The 21454-nt window shown below is 37.8% G+C and overlaps 2 protein-coding genes across 2 annotated transcripts; one reads left to right on the forward strand and one right to left on the reverse strand.

The window, feature by feature from the left end:
- The first annotated feature begins 3501 nt into the window (after window positions 1-3501).
- gpr132b (G protein-coupled receptor 132b) lies at window positions 3502-7119 on the forward strand. The gene is made up of 2 exons (XM_053614891.1): window positions 3502-3930; window positions 6068-7119. The coding sequence occupies exons 1-2, from the start codon at window positions 3900-3902 to the stop codon at window positions 7117-7119; spliced, it is 1083 nt and encodes a 360-aa protein (XP_053470866.1). The 5' UTR covers window positions 3502-3899.
- Window positions 7120-10189: 3070 nt separating this feature from the next.
- LOC128601324 (BEN domain-containing protein 5-like) lies at window positions 10190-20458 on the reverse strand. The gene is made up of 7 exons (XM_053614445.1): window positions 20073-20458; window positions 15398-15507; window positions 14857-15172; window positions 14561-14697; window positions 13626-13839; window positions 13204-13334; window positions 10190-12867 (listed from the first exon to the last, which is right to left on the reverse strand). The coding sequence occupies exons 1-7, from the start codon at window positions 20110-20112 to the stop codon at window positions 12826-12828; spliced, it is 990 nt and encodes a 329-aa protein (XP_053470420.1). The 5' UTR covers window positions 20113-20458; the 3' UTR covers window positions 10190-12825.
- Window positions 20459-21454: the final 996 nt, after the last annotated feature.

Genomic DNA, 21454 nt, shown 5'->3' on the forward strand with positions numbered 1-21454 from the left:
GTATGCATACTTAAAATTCTAGTATGCATACTAACATTTTAAGTATGCATGCCAAAATTTAAATATACATACTTCAACAATTCATTCAATCATCTACCTGTTTGTCCTGGTCAGAGCCACGTTAATCTCACAAGTCATACTTTTAGCTAAACCATTAAGTGGCATGTTTTCAAGAGGTGAGAACTGTAGGAAACCCACACAGGCTCAGGAGGAACCGTGAAACTCTGCAAAAGCGACCACAATTCAGCATTGAACCAACAACACTTGGGTAGTGCTATGAGTTCATTTGCCATTATGCCAACTCACCACTGCAGCTGGAGCAGCCTAAAGTTTAACTAGCTTACCGTATGGATTAATTAACTAAGCAATGTTTACCTAATTTACTGATACATAGAAGTCTTTAAGCAAAGAAATATGAAAATACAAATCAGTAATGATATGTACAAATACTAAACAATAAGTATGCTAAATATGTATGCTTTTTAAAAGTTGTACACAAATTAAGTATAGACACAAAGTTTATATGCATACTTAAAAAATAAGTATGCATACTAGAAGGAACAGTGAAACACTACAGAAGTGACCACAATTCAGCATTTAACCAGCAAGCCTTGGAACATGCTGTATTAACACTACCCATTATGCCAACTCACCACTGCAGTCATTCATCAAGCCTTAGATTTTTACTATTCCTTATATGTCAGTATATATAATAGAAGGTGTTTTTTTTAAGTATGCATGCTTAAAATTCTAGTATGCATACTTATTTTGTAAGTGTGCATACTTGCATTTTAAGTATGCATGCCACAATTTTAATAAACATACTTAAAAATCAGATTGCAAAATAAATTCTGTATTCACACTTATGGGCACTCGCCTACCTGCAAGTTTATGGACAGTGAGAGGAAACTGGAGAACCCATGCGTGATCATGGGGAGAACATGCAAAACTCCACACAGACAGTAACCCAAGCTCAGAATCTAACCCCAGGCCCTGGAGCTGTAAGCCAGGTCTTGGCTATTGTATTTACAATTAAAAAAGTGCATTTCCCTTCCCTTCCAGAACCTTTTGCTTCATGTCTATTTCCCAACTGCTTACAACCACTGCTTATTTTTGTCTGTGTTCTGCGCTCTTGATACAAATTATACTAAAGGGTGTTCAAAAGTCTCCATACATAGGGGAATATGTTTGCCAGCACCACGTCGGTTGTGCTTTTGTCAGTGGATGTTTGTGGACATGCACTTCTTGGTCGTTCCGCAACACTTCCGGTCTTTTTGAATTTGTTAATAAGTTTGGCAACAGTGTCGTGTGTGATGTTCTTGCCATGTTTATTTGTTTGTTAAAGTTTATTGCAACCTTGTGACAGCTTCTGGATCCAACCATGAGAATGATTTCAATACGTTCTTCTTTTGTCAAAGGAATTCTTAAATGCTATCTGAAAAAACATAATATAAAATATAATATAAACAATATATTAACAATAGGTGTGTCTAAAGTGTCCATAGTATATGAATGGGTGTGTGAGTGTGTATGTGAATGTGCCCTGCGATGGACTGGCACCCTGTCCAGGGTGTACCCCGCCTTGTGCCTGATGTTCCCTGGGATAGGCTCCAGGTTCCCCCGTGACCCTGAAAAGGAGTAAGCGGTTGAAGATGGATGGATGGATATTAACAATAATAATAATAATAATAATAATAATAATAATAATAATAATAAAAGTATGAAAAATTTTGGAAGACATTTTGCTCAAAAGTGCGCATGCATTTCCTGGAGACCTTTGGGACACCCTGTATTTTGTAAATACATGCCATGACCCAACACTTTAACACTCTGTCTTCATCTTCATCATGTATTATACCACAGTGCCTCTGAATTCATTCTGATTGGTCAGAACGTGTTGATTAATTTTCTAGAACGCTGTGGCTCTGACAATAGTTCCAACTGTAACTTAAATGATAGCTTTATATTAATGTGCTTGTTCTAATATGTTATTGTTTCTATAGTAACACTGACAGGGATTTGTATAATGGATGATCTGCACAACATAAGGCTACTAATAAACGTATTAAAATGAACTTTTATGTGAGCTTTTTAAATGAGCATTGGTATAGTGAAGTTAAATATGTTTATTTAATAATTATGGAATGAAACAGCATCTGTGTTTTTTTGTCTTATTAAAAAATAATTTCTAGAGAAAGAAAAAAGAGAGGCTGCTGAGATGACATGTATTTGTAAATGCTATAAGTCCCTTTTGTAATGAAAGCCCCCGCAAGCCTCCCCTATCATGTGGCACGACCCCCCATATTGGAGGAGACCAGGTATAATGATTATCTATTCTATATAATATAAATAATCTATAATCTGTTAGATAGATAGATAGATAGATAGATAGATAGATATTTTTTGCTTTTGTATTTTTGTACTTTTTAAAATTACTTTTCATCACTTTTATGATTTTTAAAATAACTTTTATGACTTTTATAAAACTATATAACGGACAGGTATGGACATGAATGATCAGAAATGTTTCTGAACACTATAACACTATAACTAGGCTGTAATAACGTGTAGTATTTTACATGTAAAACATGTTGCATTCCATTCGTCTTACGTTTTAAAAACATTCGCATACAAATTATGTAAATTGTGATGAAGATCGTGTCTCGTTAGCCATGACATTGTTCAATCAATCAGTGGGACACCTGCGCTTGCTTCTTTTTACATTCTCGTCTATGTCAGCTGCCGTGAGATCACCGGGATGTGCTGCTCCAGCTCTCAGCCCCTCACTGAACAGAGCAGACTCAGAGAGAGAGGTGTGAGTGTAGCGGGAAAGCAAGACCTCACGCTTGCAGGACAGTATTGCTAACATTTGGAAAGTTGCTGTTTGTCCAAAAAGTCGCTTGATTTGTCGTTAGTCGCTTTTTTTTGTGAAAAAAAAAGTCGCTAAAGGGGTCTGAAATGTCGTTAAATTGGCAACACTGATCTTCACTGACAGCTAGATAAAAGGCAGGTTAAAAACTCTGCCTCTCCCCAGCAAAAAGAAAATACAGAGGTAGAGGGAACGCGGGGTTTTTCATTTATGCACATTCTATTTGAAAAGCAATAAAATACACTGAGTACCCAAATGATGCCCTGTCTGTGTTTTTTTTTTTCTTGAAAACAATTTGCACCCCCTTCCGATCTCTCCGCACCCCCGTGTTGTGATAACAGGAACTAACTTATCTTATGAATGTTTCACAATCCCAGCTGTAAAAAAAAAAACAAACAAAAAAACAACAGAAACCCTCATAGAATTTGTAATGGTTATAATGGGAATTGTATTGGTTTTAATATAACCTGTAATGGTTCCTGTGGGTCTCTACTGGTAGTTTGTTGCCTTAAATTGGAGGCATGTTATTTCTAGTGGATACCATTAAGGACCAGTAATGGTTTTAATGGTTAGCTCATGGTTTGTAATGGTATTTGTAGTGGAAACCATTAGAATTTCTGTGATTTTTTTAGCATGGATATTAATTATAATTTTAAACAGTTAAAAGTATGATGCAAATGAAAAAAATGTTTAGTATTGTTAAATTATTCCTTACTTAGACTTCTATTCTCATAAATCTCAACTCCATTCAGTCTTAACAAAAGCTTTATTGTTCATGTAACACGCTGTGATATGCAAATAGTCATGTTGATTTAACTAATATGCAAATTAGTCTATGATGTCATCTAGCAATTTTTTTTTTGGAGTGTACATTAGCTACTTCCCCCTGAATAGAGTAGGCAGCGTTGAATCCTCAGAGCTCAGATCAGACTGCAATGACACCACACTGCTTTTCTCTCACACACAGTGCACATATGTGGTTTATAAACTTTTTACATATCCTAATTTTCTCTATAAATACTGCTGAGGTATGGGAGCTGCGGTTTTGTCTTCATTTAACGGTAAGTTTGATTTGTTTAAAACATTTTTTCCCTCTTCTTATTCTTCTTCTTTTCCTTTTTTTTCTTCTTCTTCTTCTTCTTCTTCTTCTTCTTCTTCTTTTTCCTGTGTGAGATATTGCTAATAGTATATTGTCTGAACCTTGGCATCAACTTGTCATATTTATGTTAAACAATGTGTGGTATAATATGTACTTTCCTACTTCAAAAAGATTCATCTCGCTGTGTTTCCTTTTATCAGGCGTAAATACAACACAAGTAGGCTACACACCGTCAGACCTGAGACAACAGCATAAAATAAGCTGGTTGATTTGCTGAAGGTCTTCCTTTCATCCCAAAGTTACCATGTGTCTCTTATAACTACTCAAGAATAAGATTGCATATAAAGTTAGACATAAAACACAATTTCTTCTGGAGTTTTTTTTTCTCTACCTGAGTGCTGCGTAAAAGTCTTTAACTCTCTAACTCCTGAACAAAAAGGTTGCAGCAAAATATTTCAAATGTCATTCAGATAATCTCACTGGAACCCTTTTTGCCTTCATATGATGCCTGAATGGTTCCTAAGAGAACCCTGATGTAAATCAGAAGCCTCAAAGGTTCCTACACTCTTCAAGACAGGTTTCTACTACAAATACCATTACAAAACATCAGCTAACCATTAAAACCATTACCATTATCAGTCCTTAATGGTATCCACTGGACAAAACATGCCACCAGTAAAAGGCAACAAATTACCAGTAGAGACCCACGGGGACCATTACAGTTTCCATTAAGACCAATACAGTTGCAAATATAATCATTAAAATCATTGAAAATTCTATGAAGGCCACAGAAGAAAGTGTTTTGTTGTTGTTGTTGTTGTTGTTGTTTCCTAATTAACCTTTTGATTGAGGAGTCTTTAACCATTTGGTTGTTCCCAAATTGATTATTCATCTTCAGTATCCACTTTATCCTGGTCACAAAGGATCTGTCCTGAGAACACTGCGCATTTGGCAGGAGTTCCACCACAGGAGGAGATGACGTGTTTTTAGATGCTGTAGACGATAACTGGAACTAACCAGGAACCATCACAGAAATTCTAATGGTTTCCACTACAAATACCATTATAAAACATCAGCTAACCATTTAAACCATTACCATTACCAATATTGGTCCTTGATGATATTCACTAGACATAACATGCCACCAATAGAAGGCATGTTAAAAACAATCAGGGACTATTACAGTTTCCATTAAAACTAATATAATTCGTATTATAACCATTAAAACCACTGCAAATTCTATGAGGATTTTTTTTTGGGGGGGGGGGGGTTTAGTAGTATGTCACAGAAGAAATTGTTGTTTTTTTGTTGTTGTTGTTGTTGTTTTTGTTTCCTAATGAACCTTTTGCTTGAGGAGTCTTTAATTATTCTGTTGGGTAGAAGGCAGGAGTTCCACCAGGTGAGATGTGAAACTTCATTCAGTTTCCATTAAGTGGAAAGATCTTTGGGTGGAATTTTTCAGCTTGTGGTAACAATGGTTACTGAATCATACACCATAAGCAAGATTGTGGTCATTTTTAAGAGTGTAATGGAATCTTTTTTTTCTTTTTCAGTTACATTTACATTTACATTTATAGTTCATTGAGTGTGGGTGTTTGCTAATCAGGGCAGGTTGCAAGCTACATTTCCAAATAACACAATTCTTTATGACTCAAGTGCATAGTTTATTCTTCTTTCTATTTTGCTCAATTAATCTACAAACACACCCATTCTTGACGAGGAACTCATTCAAGAGCATGATCAGGACTACCCAGTGTCTCTCCAGCTTATGTCTGAGCTGAAATGCGAAACAGTTCATATCAACAAACTTGACAACATCATCAAATCAGACACTACTAACAGCAGGTTCCCTCATGTCCATCATTGCACCTGTCACTCATTTGTTTGAAGCCGCTCTGTTAAGTGTGCCATCTGTTTCCTTTCTCATCCTTATTGTCTTTATGCTATGTTCACATTTTTGCTCTGTTGCTGTATTTGTTCTTTAATATGGTTGAACTAGCTCTTTCTCTGAAATGCTTTTACCAAATATGCTCACAAATAAAAAATACTGACATGTTTGTAATCTTCTCCTCATTCCCTCCTCTCCTTCATGACTATAGAGACTATGCAAAGGACTGCCATGACTCAACCCACAGTGACTGTGATAAATGGGAATATAAGTGCGAGCTGTATGGTGCCTTATGATGAGGGTCGCATTCCACTCCTGGTGCTCTACATTACCGTGCTGATTGTAGGGCTGCCGGCCAACATGGCCACCATCTATCTGACAATCCTAAAGGTACTGCACAACAATGTTCTGGCCATCTACCTGCTGAGCCTATCACTAAGTGATTTCACCTACCTGTTGACGCTGCCTTGGTGGGCCATTTACGTGAGCAGGAGCCACCACTGGCCCTGGAGTTCTCTGGCATGCCAAGTCACGGGGTATATCTTCTTCACCAACATGTACATCAGCATCTTCCTGCTCTGCTGTATCTCCATAGATCGCTATGTAGCCGTGGTCTATGCTTTGGAGTCACGTGGGCTCCGTCACCAGAAACTTGCTGCTTTTGTGACTCTTGTTATTTGGGGTGTGGTGGGCCTTGGTCATGCCCCTGTTTTCAGCATGCCCGTGAGCCAGGATGCCAAAGGAGAGCACCGCTGCTTCGAGCCGAGTCAAAACACAGCCACTGTGACAGGGTTCAACTATGCTCGCTTCATTGTGGGCTTTCTTGCTCCGCTAGCTGTGCTAATCTACACCAACTACAGCATTTTGGACAATGTGCGTGCAAGTGTGAGTATTACTGTGCACCAGAAGCAGAAGGTGCGTCGCTTGGCTGTGGTTGTGGTGCTGCTCTTCCTGCTCTGCTTTGGCCCATACCACATGCTCCTGCTGTTACGTGCCATTACTTACCACTTCCCATCACTCCAGGATGAATGCACCTTTAAGCTGCACGTCTACACACCCTACATCATCTCGCTGGGCCTGTCCACAGTCAGCAGTGCCACAAATCCTGTCCTGTACATACTGTCCAGCGATAACATCAAAAAGGAGTTCCTGTGCTGTGTGACAAGCCTCAGGAGTAGATGCTGCCAATGCTGTGTAGATACCAGCCAGGACACAAGCACAAAAACTCTTAATACACAATGCCAAGGGACCAGAATGGACTGAGGACTGATTATCTGAAACAGTGGCTTTTAAACAGGACATATTTGGAGTTTTCAGGAAAGCTAAAAAGATGTAGAGTAAAAGATGTACCAAGTTTATGTGTGGGAGTACAGTGCACATGACCTTACATATTTTACACGATTGATCACCTTCTGTCTCTTCTTATGTACAATGACCACATGAAGGTCTACTGAAATGGACTTTTATGGTATCACCATTTTCAGTAATAGCAGGAAAAGTCACTGAAATCAGAGAAAGAGATTTTTCTCTTATGTATGACATGAGCATTAAATGAAGCTCTTGTCCTGTAGCTGCATGATTGTATGCATTGCACTACTGCCATATGACTGGCAGATTGTATTAATTGCATGAATTTGCAGGTGTAACTAATAAAGTGGTCAGTGAATGTACAGTGCTGTGAAAAAGTGTATATCTCATCCTAAATTTTTTCAGAAATTAAAACAAAATCTAAGATAAAACAAAGGCAACCTGAGTAAACACAAAATACAGTTTTTAAATGATGATGCTATTTATTGAAGCAAAAAAGTTATCCACCACCAACTTGGCCTGTGTGAAAATGTATTTGCCCCCCTGGTTACTAATTCCCAAATCTATGAAACACAAAAGAGTCAAGGACAACATCAAAGGACCTACATCAATAAAGGTTCATGACTCCACTATCAGAAAGACACTGGGCAAAAATGGCATCCATGGAAGAGTGGAGAGGTGAAAACCACTGCTAATCCAGTAGAACATTAAAACTCGTCTGAATTTTGCCAAAACACACTTTGATAATCCTGAAACCTTTTGGGAGAATGTTCTGTGGATTGATGAGTCGAAAGTGGAACAGTTTGGAAGACAGGGGTCCCGTTACATCTGGCATAAACCAAACACATAAGTCCACAAAAAGAACATCATACCTACGGTCAAGCATGGTGGTGGAAGTGTGATGGTGTGGGGATGCTTTGCTACTTCAGAGGCTGGGCAACTTGCAATAATTGAGGGAAACTTGAATTCTGCTCTCTACCAGTAAATCCTAAAGGAGAATGTCCGGTCTTCAGTCTGTAAGTTGAAACTCAAGCGCAACTGGAATATGCAGCAAGACAATGATCCAAAGGATAGGAGTAAGTCCTAGTTCTAGAAGTACGTGAAAGACTGATTCCAGTTATCAGAAGCGTTTGACTGCTGCTAAAGGTGGCACAACCAGATTTTAAGTTTAAGGGGGCAATTAGTTTTTCACATGGGTGATAGGTGTTGGATAACTTTTTTTGCTTCAGTAAAATCAATCAATAAATAAAAACTGTATTGTGTGTTTACGCAGGTTGCCTTGGTTTCAGGTTGTATTTATTTTGAAGATCTAAAACTATTTAGTATGAGATATACACCAAAACAGAAGAAATACAGCACTGTATATAGTGGAACTCTGTCCTACCTGCCCCTATATATACGGCACCACTGGCAGACTATACAAAATGTTTATGATATTGACTGATAATGATATCATGGATTTTAACAGAATTGTTATTTTCTTTAAATGTATAGTCATAGGGACACCATTTTGTTCCTAAAAGAGGCCAAAAAGCGATCTCCAAACAAGCTGCTTGTGATAAATCTGTTAAGGCATCTGATTTTAGATTCATACATATTATTCAGACACATTAAGTATTTGAGAATGTGCAGTTTTCCTTTATCTGCTGTGTCTACTCCATCATCTGACCCTCACTCTCTGGCTTCATGGCACATCAGGATAAAATAAATTAGTAGACAGTAGAAAATACACCAGAACAGTGGAAGCCTTCTTGAAAAGCGTCAAACTTCACAAACATCTTGAAGAAGATTTTTGAAAGCGTGCCAGTGATGTTATGATTCACCCGATTGTGTGGGTAGTCAGGAAAACCACCATGACGCTGATAATGCACGAAACAGTGACTGCAGCAGAAGTTCCCACATTGTAGCTTTTGAAACTGCTGGCACGTGGTGACAAAATGCCAGAAGTGTTTCACTGTGAACAGCATATGCTCTAATCTTTTCACAGATATATTGCCATAAACAAGGTTTAAATAATGAGATATTTGATAATAGGTTGTTAAAAAATATTATACATAAAAAAATAAACATATTTACAAATCCACTGTTTGGGCTCACAGCTGTGTGAATAGTTGTCTTTCGAACGTAAATAAAGTTGAAAAAGTTGCATTCGTTGGGAATATGCTATAAATTCAATGTATGCTAACAGTGTCACAAAACTAGCACTTTTTAATAGATTAATGTGTAAAGAAGCGAGACAGATCAACTCCTCATTGAGCCTGCCTATTGTGTTGAGCATTCAAGGAAAGGTTATTTTGTAGTCTAGTAGTCATTAGGTACACTGAAATCTGTGGTTCCCTACTTTTCATCTCACCATTCAGAATTCTTCTAAAGCTACACTAAATTGCTGCAGCAAAATGCTGTTTTATTGTGTCCCAGGATTGTACTGTAAACTATTAGGGAATTAAAGCAATGCATTTTACAATGCGTAGTGGGATATCTGTTATTTTGGCTGAGGTAAAAATTCTCCCTAGTAGTGTAGTAATACAGTCGTAGAGGTAGTTGAATCAGTATAAGGTAGTTGTGGTGGCGCAGCGGTTAAGGCTTCTGGTTACAGACCAGAAGGTCGTGTGTTTAAAGCCCAGCATTGCCAAACTGGCTGGCTCCTTGAGCAAGACCCTTACCATTCAGCTCAGTTGTATCTATTTTTTGTATATATTTTTAAAAATCCGGTTGTACTGCTACTGCAATGAATACAATGGAATAAAATGGTTACTTATCTTTTAGTTTTTACTGTTATTTTTTTGTGGGTTTTTTTTTTTTTTGGCCATAAATTTAGAAAATGATGATCTTTTAAACCCTGTTATTGTTGTTTTTGCTGCAAGAAATGAATGATAGAATGTTTCTCAGGCCAGCATCTTAATATATATTCAATTTTACTCAGTCTACTCTCTTCATATAATATTAGAATATGGTGATTTTGGGTATAAAGAAGAGTTTTCGAGTCCTGTTATTGAAATTTAATTTGTTGATGCCATGAATAATTGTGCTAGAACTAAATAACATTTTAAACATTTATTTGAGGATGAAAACAAAACAGAACAAAACAATGAAATATGTGTCCCAAATGGTTATCAGTTAGTATTAACAAAAGCTTAAGCCATGCTTCTTTAGAATATGACAGACATTTCCTCCCCTTCGAATTTTAATTCATTTAAAAAGTCACATGTAAACAACTTGAGGATTTGGATCACATGTTGAGGGATTGTGTTTTATTAATGGCAAGAAAGCTTTGACAAGTTAGAAATTCAAAAACTGTTCCAAAATGTCTGAATTCACCCTACTTTCTCTTCCTGCACTTTCAATCGTTTGCATGTACACCTTACTCCAGTGTCATCAACCCTGTTCCTGGACACCTACCTTCCTGAAGACTTTAGCTCCAACTATAATTGTGCCCATCTGACCATCTAATCATTGCCTTAAGAAGTTCTTGATCAACTAAAACAAGTGTGTTAGATTTTAGTTGTAGATGAAACCTGCAGGAAGGAAAATATCAAGGAAGAGGTTGGTGGTTGTGCTTGGTGATCACTGCTTCAGTCCATCTGCACACTGCAATTATCTATAAACCTCTTTGAGGCTCAATGCAAATACGATTCAGAAAAATAAACCAGCCTCAGTATTAATAAGTCTCTCTGCTAAATAAGATTGTCTGCCCTGGTCCTGGAGAACCTCCCTGTCCTGCATGCATTAGTGTTTTCCTGCTCCAACACACCTGAGTTAATTAATCAGTTAATTAATAGCCTTAACTGTGTTGTGAAGTGTGTTGTGTGTAAAGTTATGTGTTAAGTGTGTTAGAAACGTGCAGGACAAGGAGTACTCCAGAACCACGGTTGGCAACCTGCAAGCTAAATGTAGATGTAAATGTAAAGCAAATGGCTATAGTGCCATCTACTGGACACAATAATCACCTACAGGAACTGTGACAGGAGAAATATAACAAATTACTTTCTGTACTGGAAGTAAGTTTGTTTTTTATGGAATCCATGTTTTGCTAAACAATCCCATTTATTTAAATGGCAATATTACTATATTCCATGTTAGTGCATACCTTAATCTTCCTAAGGTTAAGATATTAAATGAGATATGAGATATACCACACCTAAAAACCTATTGTTTTGGCTCATGGTTTGGTGAATAAGTGACTTTAGAAAATAAATCATTTAAAAAGTGCTTTCAAAGGGAATATGCTACAAATTCACAAAACTAATGCTTATTAGTTGCCCATTCCTGGCAGCGAAAAAATTAAAAGTAAATTAGCAAAAACAAAAAAATTATGATGTGCTTTGTATAGAGTTACATATAAGTACCATCAGCTAAAAACTTGTGTAGATATTACATGTGTAGAGAAGATAGACAGGTCAACTCCTCACTAATAGATAAGCTAAACTTTGCTATTACACTGAGCATTCTAGGGAATGTTAGGCTATTTTTTTCAGTAGTCCAGCAGGTACACTGAAAGTCTACACTTATCTAATTTTCGTCCCACCATTCAGAATGGTACATACATTCAGAGTTTTGTTTATATATTTTGTTTTTATTTGTCTCCATTAGTTTTAGATAAGAAATGTTACACATTAAAAGCAAACTTACACTAAATGCAATTGATTTCCTATATTTAATCAGTAGAAAAAAGGGTTCTACTTGGAATTGTTCTGCTAGAGAAACACTCTATATAGACCTTTTAAAGGTGTAGAATATAAATATCCAAACAAAGAATCCTGAAATTTGCAAAAATAGAGTTTAGAAAATGGAATAGGGAAATCAAAGGGTCTTATTTACGCCCCTGGACCTGCCAGCTGTCCTGGGAGATTGTCCAAACAAAGGCATACTGAGAGTTTTCCATGAAAGAAGAGATGGTTTACTGACTTACTGTCTTTACATGCAGTATACAGCTACCGTAATATAGTGCACAGCATTTCATCACTGAAACACTGCAGGTGCTTATTGAATGTGATTAGAGAATGAGATACAGAGGGGCACTTTTTTATGGAACAAAATGAAATAACAACAGTAATCTCAGTTTCTCCTTTGAATGTTGTGCCTTTATGTTTGGTAAATTCATCTTTGCAGATTATGAACATTAACGGCTGCTGAATTCATGAGCTTCTGACCTGTTAATTGACCACCAACTACACATAATAATCAATAATCTCTTTCAATCATCTTTGCTGAAATGTTTGGTGAAATCTACTATTCTGGATTACATGTTGGTAATGTTTGGGCGACCAACAAAACCCCGCAAAACATAAAATCAAAAGTACATAAAGCACTACGTAGACAAAATTGGTTTTACATATAAATAGCAATAAAACTACAAGTAAGGAATAAACCACCACAGGGCATGTTTTATAGGAAAATAATCAACAACTGTACCGTGTAACCACCCCAAAGTTGATTATTTTCTAATAATAGCATGTTACAAAATGGTTTATTTCTCTTATACCACAGTAACCATCACATTTGATAACACTGTAGTATGCATAACTGTTCTATAATTGGGTTGAACCTAAAAACGCACTTTGTTTAACTAATGGAGGAAGGTTTCTTCCACTTCACAGTCATTCACAGTCCTTTGTAGCTGTAGATCCTGTGGCACCCAGTAGCAAAATGAGTGGCAAATCTTCAGGTCTGAGAAACTTGAGAACTAGTGGAGGGGCTGGTACCCTGTAACAATAAAGCAGGTGAACAACAGGCCTTTCTTCATTTAAGAATTTGAGAAACTAGGTAGGCACTAATTTCGAAACTGAAAACTGGAGTGACACTCTGGATCTGTAATGGATCAAAATTTTAAACCTAATGCATTGGACGCATTTTATGATGTATACATGTCTGCTGCATGTGAACAGAGGACACAATTTGACATAAAGCAGGTCACCATCAACAAAAGGTGGATGAGAATTGGCTCAGTTACTTTGAGGACGTCAGCACAGGATCAGTCTCAGGTATCGTTCAATCAGCACATTCCTAAAAGGAACGAATATAGCACGAAACAAATCTCACCTCTAAATTTATACTGACTTTCCTTTTGATGTCGCAAATTTTCTCCGAAAGAAAACGTCGAACCAAACGCAGCTGCCCATCAACTTCCTCCTTCTGATAGCCACGCTGCTGTAGTCGATCCTTCAGGCACTCTTTGTCAAGAAATTGAATGCAAATGTTAAATTCATCCTCAGCAGATGAAACACTAAAGCCATATGATTTATAAAGTTAAAAAGAAGTAAACATGTGATAATTGAGTGGCTCAGTCATTCTGAGTAGTGCAAATAACTGGTGGTTTTAAAGATTTATTCACATTCACAAAGACAGCATGCTCCAACTTGTACCAGAAAATCCTTTTATATAAAAAGATACACTAAATAAAGAACTGCATAAATCCAAAGAAAACTATTACTTTATAATAATACTTGTTAGCATGTAATTACCTCTAATGACACCAACTTTCTCTGGTGATAATGGAGGCTTCGCCACAGAACCTTTGATGGCATTAGACTTGGAGCCGGTCACACTCCTCTCCTTTAGCGTCTCAAGGCCCCAAATGGCTACGGCCAACGACTTACAAAACTTAGAATGAGAATCCATTCTTTGGATGGCTTTCCACTTTTGATTGTCCAAAAGGACACCATGTCCTAGATCCACCTTTAACAACGGATATTAGAGAAACTAGAATTAAAATGTAATGAAGTTATTCAGTACAGTACAGTAAAGTACAGGTATTCAAGAGACGTATTTCAGGCATGTAAAATATGTGTGGTGGCTTGGGAAAACCCTGTCACATGGTGAAATATTGCTAAATAAATCTAGCAACCACTTTAATAGGAACACCAGCTCATTCATGCAATTATCCAATCAGCCATCATCAGCATCATGCAGATGCAGGTCAAAAGCTTCAGATAATGTTCACATCAAACATCAGAATGGGGAAAAATGTCATCTCAATCTCAATGACTTTGGTTGTGGTGAGGTATTTCAGAAACTGCTGATCTGTTTTTTGTTTTTTTTTAGATTTTAGAAAGAATAATATCAAAAACACAAAACATCCAGTGAGCAGAGGTTTTGTTGGTGGAAATGCGTTGTTGATGACAGATTGGTTCGAGCCGACAGGAAGGGTACAGTAATCAAATAACTACTCTTTACAATCGTGGCGAACAGAAAAGCATCTCAGAATGCACAACACGTAGATCCTTGAGGAGGATGGGCTACAATAACAGAAGACCACATCAGGTTCCACTTCTGTCCAGATCAGCTTGTAAGGCTGTTTGTCAGAGTTCAATCACAGTGACATCTGATGGGTTTTCCTAGACTGCCACACGTATATAAATGATGGTAGATAAAAAACATATTTGGGTTTACATCTTACCCTCCCGAAGTCCTTCTCTACGAGATCCTCAGGTGGGGGTTCTTCAAACTCCGTCACTTTAGGATCCAATACATCTTCATAGGGCTCATACGAACATTCTGTGTTTTCTGTGTACATTGTGTGCTGTGTCTGCATTCCTGTGACAATATAGAAATATATTACATGAATATTTTTGGACTATTATTAAATCTAACAGTGATTAGGTAAAAGATTAGAGTGATTGATAACTATAAATATATATATTGCAACAACAGACTGATAAGTGATCAAAATGAAACAAAAAAAGTCTTTCAAACCATCGTCTTTTAAAAAAAGTTGTTCTTGAAGGCAAATATTTAATTGTCTGATTTTGTCCAACTCCACCGACATCCTTCTGCACTTTTCACTCAGTTTCCTAATTGCAGTGTCCTTCTCTGCAATGATCACGTCCTTCTCTCTGAGACGTTTTTTCAGCATTACGTAACTATCTTGAAGTTCCTGGTAAAGTTTATAAGAAACAACAGACTCCTCATCACTGTCCAAGAAATCCCTCTGTCTCTTGACAGTGATCTGTTTCTTCATGAGCTCCAGCAGAGAGATTTTCTGTGATTCCACCGCACTCTTCTTTTCTCTCTGTCAACATTGCAAGAGAACAATAAACTCCATGTGCTTTGATGGAACATTTCCTCTACATTTCATATTCAGCAACTCTGTTAGATTTCATGGATCAAATTCACAGGTGGTGTTAGAAATTTTCACCAATCTGCTAATAAATACAAAATGCGTGTTAATTTAAGACGCATAACACATGCATAATAACATTGCATTATCACAATTATGATCGTCCAAAAGTTTTACCTCTGAGGTTTCACTGTGATACTCGCAATCATCCTGCAGTAATCTTTCTTCCTCCTCACTTTCCATGTAGGGAGCAGGAATCCTTGAGATTTCAAGGTCCATATCATGATCTTAAATACAAACAAATCCAAGGGGGATGGTTTAGAAAAAAAAAGGCTTGTTCACACACATCTATAGTAACCTCCAGTAAAAAATATTGGCACCCATGGTAAATATGAGCAAAGAAGGCTGTGAAAAATTATCTTTGTTGTTTAACCTTTTAAGCTTTTGTTAAAAATTCACAAAAATACTCTGCTCTCGTGGATATCAAACAATTGCAAAAAAAACACCGGTTTTTCAAAAAATATAGATTTGTTAAATATAGGTGTGCAACAATTATTGGCACCCCTTTAGTCAATCCTTTGTGCTACCTCCCTTTACCAAAATAACAGCTCTGAGTCTTCTCCTATAATGCCTGAAGAGGTTACAGAATACATGGCAAGGGATCTGAGACCATTGCTCCATACAGAATCCCTGCAGATCCTTCAAATTTCGAGGTCCACACTGGTGGACTCTCCTCTTAGTTCACCACACAGGTTTTCTATGGGTTTCAAGTCGGGGGACTGGGATGGCTTTGGCAGGACCTTGATTTTGTGGTCAGTAAACCATTTTTGTGTTGATTTTGATGTATGTTTTAGATCATTGTCCTGCTGGAAGATCCAACCACGGCCCATTTTAAGCTTTCTGGCAGAGGCAGTTGGGTTTCCATGATGCCATGGATCCTAAAAAATGTCCAGATCCTCTGGCAGAAAAACATCCCCAAAACATTAAAGAGCCACCACCATATTTAACCATGGGCATGAGGTACTTTTCCATATGGCTAGTGCTCTGTATGCGCCAAAACAACCTCTATTTTGGTTTTATCTGATCATCAAACCCGATCCCATTTGAAGTTCCAGTAGTGTCTGGCAAACTGAAGACGCTTGAGTTTGTATTTGGATGAGAGTAGAGGCTTTTTTCTTGAAACTCTTCCAAACAACTTGTGGTGATGTAGGTGACTTCGGATTGTAGTTTTGGAGATTTTCTGACCCCAAGACACATCTAACTTCTGCAATTCTCCAGCTGTGATCCTTGGAGAATTTTTGGCCAGTCAAACCATCCTCTTCACAGTGCGTTGAGACAATATAGACACACATCCAATTCCAGGCTGATTCATAACATTTCCATTTATTGCTCTGATGGTGGAAATGGGCATTGTCAATGCTTGTGCAATTTTCTTATAGCCACTTCCCATTTTGTGAAGCTCAACAACCTTTTGCCGCACATCACAGCTATATTCCTTGGTCTTACCCATTGTTATGAATGAGTAAGGGAATTTGGCCTATGTGTTACCTCATATTTATACCCCTGTGAAACTGGAAGTCATGGTTGAACAATTTCCTGTTCCTAGTCACCCAGGTGTACTAAAAAAAATTTTAATAATCAATGGGAATATACTTCATACTTCAATTAATTCATAGGGGTGCAAATAATTGTTGCCCATCTATATTTAACAAAGATTTTTTTATATATAAACCTATGTTGCGTTTGCAATTGTTTGATATCCATTAGAGCAGAGTGTTTTAGTGAATTTTTTTAAACAAAATATCAAAAGGTTAAACAATAAAGACAATTTTTCACAGCCTTCTTTGCTCATATTTACCAAGGGTGCCAATGTTAGAGGAGGGCACTGTATGTAAACACACTTACTATACACAGAATGTTGCTGTGGCTGAATTCTTGTAAACAGCCAAAAATGCTTTTGGGTCAACTTTAAGAAGCCATAAATATTCATTCCACCATTTCCACATCATTCACCAAAGTAATGTCGAAATATTTGTGTTTTTATTTTACTTTCTAATTCTCTAGGTTGTTTTCCTGCAAATATCGTCTTCGGTAAATAGCCAGGTTAACGAACACAGGTGTAAAAACAGTCAGTCTGCCTAATGTCAAAATTCTTGCTAGCTAAGACAGAAGTTCAAACATTTCAGTTTTAATCAAATATCAGCTGTCAAATGTCTGTGATGTCCAAGCCCTATCACATCATCAAAACAAGGAAGAGCACTTACAAACGCTGTACAAATGATAACAAACCAAAAGTTTCAAAATTTCTTAAATATCTACTAAAATTATGGAAAATTTAGCCGCCTCACAGAACAGATCACGAGTTATGACTGGGCATATAGTATATACAGTATGGGAGAAAGAACAAGCTGTTATTCTATATCCTGATGGGAAACCAATTCTCTAATGGAAACTAGAGTAATGGAAAACAACAAAGGGTGAAACCACCAAATCAGCCATGCTAGAAAACAGTGGAACGATATCCTAATGGCAACAATCTAAAGGATGTCAGTAAGAACCATTAGCAGGCATCGTGATCGGAAAACCTTAATGGAAATGGAGACCATTAGAGGCTTTCCTTCCTTGCATGGTCCATTTGATGTGTTATTATAATGACATTAGAACAGCAATCAGATATTCAATATATAGAATCAATATATTAGGGAAATGCAACACTGACATTGCACTGACATGTAATGCCAATCCTGGTTGTAATAACTAGCATATAGAGTCGGGGTTAGTCTCTTGATCATGGACCTACAAGTATAACCACAAGCATAACCTTCAAATTCAGCATGTTGGAAAACAACACAAAACTTTTAACATAAATATGTATGGTGCAAATAGACCTGTGCTACACAGAGACCATTTTACATAATAAGTTTCATTTGGAATGTACTATTTATGCTTGAATATCACATTTATAGCACTTCCAGCATCATGTAGTATTTTTGTCACTGCTGAATTCTGTAAAACCGTTCAATCAGCTGCTTCCCTCCAACACCAAATACAAATTGGAACTCTGCAAATGTGCAATTAACAAAATACTGAGGCACTCACCACTCAATGAGCTACTGTGCACTTGTCGTCACTGTGCAATTATGTAGATAAAGTATGTTTGCATCTATTTTTGTGATGTTGAAGTGCAAGAACACGTAAGCAAGAATTTCACTGCATTTTGTACACTGTGCTTGTGCACATGACAATAAACTTAAAATGCATGTACTTGCCTAGGAAGTACAAACCAAACATGTCATGCAATAAGAGTAGCTTCTTGCATGTGAATATTGTTACTGCCTTACAGATTCATGGTCCCAGGTTTGATCCTGAGATCGACTGGGAGGTTGGTGGAAAACCGAGAACCCATTTGTTGTCTGTGCATGTTCTCCCTGTATCCAAATGGATATGCTCTAGGTTCTCGTCCAACCTCCTAAAAACAAGCCAGCTGGATCGCTATTCCAGATTACCCCTAGGTGAGAATGAGTGTGTGAATGGTGCCCTGAGATGGGTCTCAACCAGGGAGTATTCCTCCCTCACGCCCAGTATTCCTGGGATATCCACCGCAACCCTGTCCACGATGAAGTGATTACTGAAGATGAATGTACTATTTATTAGAGACAATTATTCAATTAGCCTAACAATTATGCATGCTATAGTTTTCATTTACAGAATGTTCATTTGTATAAAATCCATCAGTCCATTTTCTGCACCGCTTATCCTACACAGGGTCATGGGGGAGCCTGGGGCCTATGGCCACCCTGGTCACACTATGGACAATTTGGAAATGCCAATCTACAAATCTACAACACATGTCTTTGGACTGGGGGAGGAGACCAGAATACCTGGAGGAAACCCGCAAAGCACGGGAAGAACATACAAACTCTGCGCACACAGGGCGGAGCCGGGATTCGAACCCCTAACCCTGGTTCAAAACAACTTAAGCGCATTTTTATTCTGTATATAATGATGTAATGTACATCACAGACTTGTAGGTGAATAACCTCTCTCCTAAGTAAAAGTCATGAGAACTTAAGCTTACGCTTAAATCCACCAACCACTAGCATTCAGTTTGCTTAGCCGATCCTATGCAAGATCCATCCATCTATTTTCTGTGCCGCTTGTCCTACACAGGGTCGTGGGGATGATTGGAGCCAGGGAACTTGGGGCACAAGACGGGGGACAGTCTGGATGGGGTGCCAACTCATCACATGGTGCAATCACGCACACACACACACATTCACATACTACAGACATTTTGAAAATGCCAATCTACAAACGTACAACGCATGTCTTTGGACTGGGGGAGGAAACCCTCGAAGCACTGGGAGAACATACAAACTCTGAGTGCACAGGGCGGAGGCGGGATTCGAACCCACTACCCAGTTTCAAAACATCTTAAGCACATTTTTTATTTGCATATAATGATTTAATGCACATCAGACAGACTTGTAATGTAATGACCTGTGTCCTAAGTAAAAGTCATGAGAACTGCTTAGCTTTGTTTTTGTTGCTGTGTTGTTGTTTTTTTTAATTTACATTTAAATCCACCAACCACTAGCATTCAGTTTGCTTTGCCTATTCTATGTAAGATACAGAACTAAAACTTTTTTTTTTTACCCTGAACATCCAAACGTAAATGATTTCTAACATGCACACACAATGGTCAGACTCTCAGTACTGGTCAGACTCAGTAACGGGCGGAAGTTGGTCAGTATTACAAGACAACAGGAGTATTTCCCGTTATATCAGTCTCCATTCGGCTTCGGTGTTTAACTTAAAGCATAAGAGCATTCATTTGTAGCCTAGAGCTTACCTTCCAGAGGACTCGGCTTTGTCTGCTTTCGACGCGACATCTTAAAGTGTAATAAAACCAGACCTTCCGTTTGATAACGCAACCTTAAATAGTGTAGTAGAAGAAAAGCAGCGCGTGCAGCTGCAGCAGAGCAAGTCGCTGCTCTTTGTATCCCAGTCGTGCGTCTAACTGCTGCTTTCTCAAAACAACAAAACACCACCCTAACATACACCAAATTCAATACCACCACCCTGCTCACACAGTTTCAGGTCTTTACATCGAGTCCGGACTAAAATCGCTGTGTTTTCAGTGGCCTGTAATGTAACACTGATGGTTTGTAATGGGACACTAATGGTGTTTAATGGTTCCCGATGGTTCCTAATGGACGGTCGCGTTTAATCCTAATGGTACGGTAGGCTAAAGCAGCTAACAGCTCTTCAGATGAAAAAAAAAGGGCTTACTAAAACAACGACGTTTCGCAAGGTGAAGAGAGTGTATATGTATATGCTTTATAAGAACATTTAAGATATGAAAAGCCTTTAAGAAACATCTAGGCTTTTAATTATTATTATTATTTTTAATACATTTTTTTTTATTTCATAATATTCTAAGGGGTATCTGCCTCCATTCTCCATCCTGTGCCTGCTGAATAAAAAGGCACACATGGGAATTGGTCTAATGTTTTCCATTAACCATTTACCATCACAATCTTAATGGTTCATACAAACCACAATGTCCTCTCTTTTTCTGGCACAAGGCAGTTCATAGAGCATTCCATGAATACAAATCTATTTGATGTATTTATTTAACAAGATTATTATTATTTTTTTAATTTAAAAAATGCACTATACAAAAAACAACATTATATTGCCAAAAGTATGTGGACACTTGACAATCTCATGCACTTTTTGAACATCCTATTCCAGATTCAGACCCATTTTGCTATTATAATAAGCACCGTACTTCTGTTAAGGCTTTCCACTCGATTTTGGAGCGTGGCTCTGGAGATCTGATCATTCAGCCACAAGAGCATTAGTGAGGTCAGGCACTGGTGTCAGGCGAGGAAGCCTGGTGCATAGTCAGCTTTATAATTCATCCCAAAGGTGTTCAGTGGGGTTGGAGTCAGGGATCTGTGCAGGACACTCGAGTTCTTCCATATCAACCTAGTCTTTGTGCACAGGGGTTTTGTCATGCTGGAGCAGGTTTAGGCCTTTTAGTTCCAGTAAAGGGGAAAGCTTAATGCTACAGAATACAAACACATTCTAGACAAATGTGTGCGTTAAACCTTGTGGCAAAGGTTTGGTGAAGGACCACATATTACTCTGATGGTCAGGTGTCCACATACTTTTGGCCATATAGTGTATTTTAATACTGTTGTGGATAAAAATGACATGAAATAAACA

This window comes from Ictalurus furcatus, chromosome 25 (assembly GCF_023375685.1).
Source record: "Ictalurus furcatus strain D&B chromosome 25, Billie_1.0, whole genome shotgun sequence".
NCBI classification, from domain to species: domain Eukaryota; kingdom Metazoa; phylum Chordata; class Actinopteri; order Siluriformes; family Ictaluridae; genus Ictalurus; species Ictalurus furcatus.

Excerpts from the sequence above, each read along its gene's own strand:
- gpr132b (XM_053614891.1), top strand. The coding sequence starts at position 3,900 with ATGGGAGCTGCGGTTTTGTCTTCATTTAACG. Across the intron at positions 3,931-6,067 it reads GGTTTTGTCTTCATTTAACG|AGACTATGCAAAGGACTGCC; the intron begins GTAAGTTTGATT and ends TCATGACTATAG.
- LOC128601324 (XM_053614445.1), bottom strand. The coding sequence starts at position 20,112 with ATGTCGCGTCGAAAGCAGACAAAGCCGAGTCCTCTGGAAG. Across the intron at positions 15,508-20,072 it reads AAAGCCGAGTCCTCTGGAAG|ATCATGATATGGACCTTGAA; the intron begins GTAAGCTCTAGG and ends TTTGTATTTAAG. Across the intron at positions 13,840-14,560 it reads TAGAGAAGGACTTCGGGAGG|GTGGATCTAGGACATGGTGT; the intron begins GTAAGATGTAAA and ends CCGTTGTTAAAG.